We start from the raw sequence: 7044 nt of genomic DNA, 5'->3' as shown, positions 1-7044 counted from the left end.
TGTTGGTGACTTTAACAATTTATTTATAATGGGTAGTGCAAGAAAATTATTTAAGTGCTGAAAACAAAAACAATTATTGTCTTATGACAATGGTAAATGGCTAAATACAAAGGTGAAATGCATCTTTGTAAACTGTTACATCTGCCAAAATACATGTAATTCAGTTCAGCCAGGTTTGTATTTTACACTTCACCTCTGGATGTCCTAACAGTTTTTTTTCTAGTACGTGAAAGTTTGTTAATGACTCCATCTACTGCCAACTAATTGGACAGCGTTGGAGCAGTAGCTCACAGTATAATGTAATGTATGTGCTCTTAGCTCCTACAAATAGCTCACAGAACATGTTACAGAGATACTTTTCTCTACAAAAGCAAAAGCAGCTTGATGCAGCTTAGAAAGCGGTCAATCGCAGGGCAAAAAACTAAAAATGATCTCAGATGCATGTCATATTGATCAATTTTTTGGTGAATGCACCTGAAATCAAACTGAACTTGACCACTAAGGCAAACATAGGACCTTACACCATTAGTGTGCAAAGCAATAGAACCTTGCCTGACCCTAGTGACCACCTAACCACTAATTTAAATAAAAGGCAGTGTGAAGATCATTAGTGAACTAGGAAGATGAGAATAATCCTTACACACAAGCACATTACAAACCTCGCATAGAGGTATTGCCCAATACATTTTTGTTATTCAATGAACCATTTATTTTGCTCTCAATTGATAGATTTATTATTTCCATGATGAACAAATATACTATTTCAGACCTTTGTTTTCTCCAATAGTTAACACCGAAAACGAAACAAAATGTTTTGTGTTAGGGAGTAGAAATGAGTTTACCGTGACCATGTCACTAGGATTTAAAGACAAAACACCAAGTGGAAGAGGTTGAATACCTATCCTCTTTAATATAATAAATACTGTTGTCTCTCTTTACTTGCAGCTTATACAGGACTAAATATATCACAAATTTGTGTGGCGCTTATATCAATAATAAGATATGCATTCAATCAAATCAGAACCGAGGCACAAAAAAATACTGTAGATTAGTCCAGCCATTTGCAAACTTTTTAATATAGGGAAACCATAGAAAATCTGTCAGGTCTTAGAGAACCTCTTAGAATAATAATAAACAAAGCTCACAGTACATTATTGTGGTGATTGCGAAGAATGCCTTTTACATTACTGGCAAATGGGGAGAATACCAACCCTGCAGCCAAAAGAAAATCATTGGTCTCAATAATATCTGATCTGAAAAGCACAGAATGCTTGTTGCACAAGGAACGGCAAAGTTCACTGGTTTTAACTGAGAAGCGTGAAGTCTTGGGTAATGTATAGATCCGAGCAGCGGTCTTCTGGTGAGCCCAATACTTACTATGAAGATAGAAGTTCTTGGTAGGAATTAAATTTTAACAGAGGGAGCCAATATACATTCATTGTATAAGCGAGAGAGACCATTTATTATTTCCGCAGTCCTATATAGAGAGAGAGGTCATTAATTTTTGGGGTGGAGGTCGAACACAGAGGTGTTTAGTGCTTGTAGTGTTTGGAATATTGAACAACCTTTTGTGAATTTGTGAAGATTTAAACTGCTATCTTGATTATATATGTATATACATTTTGGGCTTTTGATTGAATGCATATTTAAATAAAAGTTTAAATAAGCCCCCGAAATTTGTGATTTATTTTAGTGAGAGATATACCAAACGATGTGCATTAAATGCCCAGCCTATTATATCTGAGGACACAACCTTTAATGAACTATAGATGTGTGTCACTGAATGTTCATAGATATAAAATGTTCCTAATGCTAAACTGCAGGAAGAAATAGCACTTGTAATGGGCCCCTCTCTAAACTGCAAGTGTTAACTGTTCATTTCACCTAGATGATCTCTGGAGTGCAACTTTATTGTCAGTTAGTAAGCTCAATCATCCAATTTTTCAGGAAAAAAAAATAATTTTAAAGAATTTCGTTATTTATTTATTTTCAGATGAAACGTTACCATTGGTCCAGGTTGTTTTTCACTTACATACAGCTCCAACCTACTTCTGAACAGTAAATACTGAAAAAGTAGGCCTGAACAAAACTCAGTAACTAAAAATCATTTAGAAAAATGCTTCTTCCAAGACCTTTATAGTTTTATTACCACAAAATCTTTTTCAATCATAACACTGAATGTAAGTACAATTTCTGCCTACATTTCAATCTGTAGTTTGTTGTAAAAGCACATTATCAGTATTTTCCCAAGAAATGTTTTAAGTTGGGTGGGAAGAAGTTGTAGGCAAGTGGTGGCCCTGTATTGTAACCCAACTTTTTAGTAACCACCCAAAAACAGCCAGGTGGTTACTAAAAAGTGCTGGGTGATGCACCCAGCAAAAAAACGGCTGGGAAGAACACTGATTATATTTATACTCATAAATAAATTTATGTTGGAAAAGCCTAGTGTCATAATAAATAGAGAACATGATTTATGGTGGCTAAAGCTTCCAGGTAAAAGCAATTAAACACAAAGATGTATGTCATCATACCCATGGCATCACAGGGTATGATGATGTTTATACGACCTTGTAATGACTTCTGCGATATATAACTGTCAAAGATATTAGGACCAAGGTTTTCAGCGGATAATTTCTTGATGCCAGGTACATAGAGCATTACACATGTTTGGTTTGGTTAATTAACCCTTGCATATTGCAGCTTGAACATTAAAGTATTAAGCAGGAATCGGAAAGCCCTGTTCTAGAGATAGTAAAATAAATCCGTAGATTGATGTATACAGGCATTTTTAAGAAACTGTATGAAGAATGGGATGAGCTGGATAAAATAAAAATTTTGTCAATAAGTTAGAAAATGCCACAAACATTACAATAACATTGATACTGCTGTCTTAAATGTTGTTTTATTAAAGGTAAAAAAGAAACTACCCTTTTACTATTCTCTTCAGCAATGCTCCTAGACCTCCTCTAGCCACTTGTAATGGTGTCTTCTCCTCTTTATTTTCTATATATATACTTGCTCCATGTTCAACTAGTAGCTTGGCTTCTTCCGCTCGCTCTTCATCACAGGCAAGATGTCTGTAAATGAGATCATACAAATGTCACAGACACACAAAAAAGCCTACTTTTGAAGCTAGAAGACTTGTTATATATATATATTCCAAGATTGTAAGCTTTTCCAGGCAGGGTGCTCTCCTCCTGTGTCACTGTCTGTATCTGTCTGTCATTTGAACCCCTATTTATTCTACAGCGCTGCATAATATGTTGGCATAATCACAGTTTTGACAATAAGGGGAAAACAGTGGAAAAACATTTTTTTCTTTATCTTTATCACACCACATCCCTGTTATATTATACCACAGCCAGAACGAGGATTTTTTTCTCTTTTTAGAGAATAGGACTTTTAAGGTGTGTGTAAATATTACCACAAAGAGATTCTTATTTTTTGAAAACTTAACATTTCTGTCTTTTTATTCGCAGTAAAAAAAAAAAGTATATAAAAACATACAAAACACTTCAAAAAAACAATTTTCTCTTTCTAGACTACAAATGTTTTACATGACTAAAGTAAGGGGTCCTCCATGACAGATAAGCAATTGGAATTCTTAGGAGTGATTTATAATGTCATAACCTGTGTTTTGATCACAAAAGACTTACTTTTTAAAACTTACTTTTAAAAAAAAATTTAAATTAACACCTGGATTGTCTGACACATATGTGCATTAAATTATTCTATGAAATAATTAAGTCTTTATACCAGATGTAAGATACATTGGATACATGTGATACATTACGTACAGGGGTGTATTTCCTTCAGTGTCTTGTATATTAGTTGATGCTTTGTGTTTTAGAAGGATCTCTACTATCCTCAGGTTGCCTTTGGAAGCTGCACGATGAAGTGGGGTAGACTCCAGCTTGTCCTTGGAATCAGGGGAAGCACCATTTTCCAGAAGCAAAACTGCAATCTGTGAAGAGGTAACATCAAGTATCTCGTACATGGGAAAAGTCTAAATATTGAAGAATTTTAATAACTTATTACAATATGCTGGCATATAGGAAATAAATATATATGTTACCCATACCTCATGCCTGTTCTTGGATGCAGCATAGTGAAGGGGTGTGCACCCAACCTGGTTCGTGGAGTTTACCTGAGCTCCCTTCCCTAATAATGCTCTGACAATATCTGTCCGGCCAGCAGATGCAGCAATGAGAAGAGGAGTCCATCCTGCCTGAGACACAGGAAGCAAAATATCAAAAGATGCCTGAAACATAGAAGTCATTGTAAACCTTTTATGGAAAGATTTGGTGCAGTATAGATACCGTACAAGCTATTATTTGTTGTCCATTGCCCCTTAGTATGGAAATTTCCTCTCAATATCTGTCCAGATAAGTTAACACCAAGGCAGGAAGTGGTAAAATATCTCTAAGTGGGGACAGCAACAAAAATATTTATTAGTGTGGGAAAGTAAAAAATCACCCTGAAGCATCTTTTCCTTATTGTCCCAATAATGGTTACTCTTCTTGATGTAAAGGACTCTTAGAAGGGACGTCTTCCCGACAGAGGTCCTAATCTTCTCCACTCTTTTCACTCCAACAGACAATAATTTTGGTTGAGGGTGGTTTTCAAAAGTACTTAATCAAAACTAAAAATGCCACTAGCCCTAATTGCTGAATTTTCAGCCATTTCATAGGCAAAGCTCCAGCCCTTGATGAATTCCCCAATTTCCTACAAGTCAGAGAGGAAGGTCATTATTGTGATATGCCAAAAAGTACTGCTTGGAGGGAAGCAGCAAGCTCCAGAAACTTTGAGATTGGTTTGGGATATTTGCTGTAATACACATGGTATTTGAGTCTGCAAAAGAATATGTTCAGACACATTTGCTGCATTCATTCTTTACCTGAAGAACTTACCACACCAACATATCTATGCTTTCCCAATCTCCTACATTAGCAGAGAGATTAGCACTTATACAGCAACAACTTACATCATCTTTGCCATCGACTGGCACTCCTAGCTGCAGCAAATAGTCGGCAACTTCAGTATGACCTGCTGAGCATGCCCAGTGCAGAGGTGTCCTTTCATCCTGAAATAAATAAGGGATGCAGAAAAAAATAATCCTCAGCAGAAAAAAAAACATCCACAACCATTAACATACACTGATACCAACATTAAGATGTTCAATTTTATTTATAAATCTTAAAAATATTATTAATACTAATAATATTAATGGACTCCCTTAGAACAGTGTTTCTCAACCTTTTTAACATAGGGAGATCACTTGAAATAAATTTCAGGTTTTTAGAGAACTTCTGCTGTATATAATATATATCCACAATTCAGAATGCATTAGTCTGGTGGAGAAGTAGAAGTCAGTAGGTTAAGTAGGTGAAATGCCCCTTAAAGCACTTGGTGGAAGTGGATGTTTGGAGTGTTACTGCAGCCATAATAACAGATGCATATGAGCAGTGCACAGTGATGTCATTATTGGCATCCCAATACAGGTAGTCCCTGGGTTAAGGATATCCGACATATGGACGTCTCCTAGATATGAACGGGGCTTCCCTGCTTGTTCTGTGCAGGAGGGAGGCTTGACATGGTAGGTTTGCATGCCTTGCAGGAGAAATCTTTTGCTAAACACAGCTGAGATTGTGGGTGATCTTAAAGAAGTAAACCCAAACCTCACCCAAAACAAAAAAACACACCTACCTTTAATCCCACAGAGAAGTCGATTGGTCTGGAGGTTTCTTCCATGGGGTCCCGCGTCATCCCAGTATCCGCCCTTGGGCGGGCCCACAGGGCGACACCATCTTCTCTTTGTTCTTCTTCCTAGGTCACCTGACACAGGTGCGAGAATGGAGGATGAAAAAAAAAACTTGCCGATCTCACTGCACATGCGTGAGATCAGCAACTTTTTTCCCTTTGGACGAAAGGGCTTCCCCTACACATGCCTGAGATGCTTGGGCATGCGCAGAAGAAGCACCAAAAGTCTCCCAGGATGTGTGACATAGGTATCCTGGGAATCTTTGGGAAGAATTGAGGGGTGGTGCTGCATCTTTAAAAAAAAAAACAAAAAAAACAAAAAAGTGTTGCACTTAAAAAAAACAAAAAAAAACAAAACAGAATTTTTACCTTACATAAAAGGGTTGTCTACCTTTTTATGTAAAGTGAAATTCTCAGTTTAGGTATGCTTTAAAGACTGAGCTCTCTGTGCAGTCACTTTTTTTTTTGCAGTAACTCTTTAATGACCAAGACAAACTCTGCAGTAGTTTCTTTTTGCATATCAAAGCACAGTTTGCTGCAGAAGTTAATGAATGTCTACATTTTTTTTTGCTTTGTTTATGATTAACTCAATATACAGTAACTGAAACCACGCTGCCTAATAATATGTTGAGACAAACATCTGTTCTAATTGCATTTATTAAAATAATGTACCTGTTTCTACTTACATACAAATTCAACTTAGGAACAAAATCTACAGTCCCTATCCTGTATGTAACCCGGGGACTACCTGTATTGAAAATAATTGCATAGGTGCACTGAGGTTGCTTGACATTAGGCTGTGACAATGGGTTGTAATTAAGCCTTGGCAAGTTCCCCCTCCCAGGGAAGGGCTCCATTGCTGCAGCAAGTCTCCTTTAAGGACCATTGGCATGGCTGATGAGATGCAGAAATCTAGCTAGCTCATTTTAGATCTGAGTACTTTTCTATCCAGCTTCATGTCCTACAGAAGACACCAGGGCAGAGGGATATTGCTTACATTTGTAGTGCTCCTGCAGCAACAAAGCCACACGTTGCAGAACTTTGCAGCAGAGTTCTGCTTCTGTCCTGTGATGAGGAATTAGAAGCCATGAGACATCTCCAAGCATACCTGGTCAGTCCTGGATGCCAGAGACTTGTCTCCCAGCACCGCGCTCCTCAGCTGGTCCAGCTGCCCCCTGTACGCCAGGTTACTCAGCTCCACATCAGACACCCTCGCCTCCTCCATGCTGACAAAGGGAAACAAGCGCCTGCCACACACAACCAATCAACGTTCCCAATCTATGT

General features: G+C 37.5%; 1 protein-coding gene across 1 annotated transcript; it reads right to left on the bottom strand.

The window, feature by feature from the left end:
* Positions 1 to 2883: 2883 nt before the first annotated feature.
* On the bottom strand, positions 2884 to 7018 carry PSMD10 (proteasome 26S subunit, non-ATPase 10). The gene is made up of 5 exons (XM_072429883.1): positions 6869 to 7018; positions 4985 to 5083; positions 4082 to 4228; positions 3798 to 3964; positions 2884 to 3077 (listed from the first exon to the last, which is right to left on the bottom strand). The coding sequence occupies exons 1-5, from the start codon at positions 6983 to 6985 to the stop codon at positions 2924 to 2926; spliced, it is 684 nt and encodes a 227-aa protein (XP_072285984.1). The 5' UTR covers positions 6986 to 7018; the 3' UTR covers positions 2884 to 2923.
* Between the last annotated feature and the right edge of the window lie 26 nt (positions 7019 to 7044).

The sequence above is a fragment of the Pyxicephalus adspersus genome, chromosome Z (assembly GCF_032062135.1).
Source record: "Pyxicephalus adspersus chromosome Z, UCB_Pads_2.0, whole genome shotgun sequence".
NCBI lineage: Eukaryota > Metazoa > Chordata > Amphibia > Anura > Pyxicephalidae > Pyxicephalus > Pyxicephalus adspersus.
This window is presented reverse-complemented; position numbering and strand designations above follow the sequence as displayed.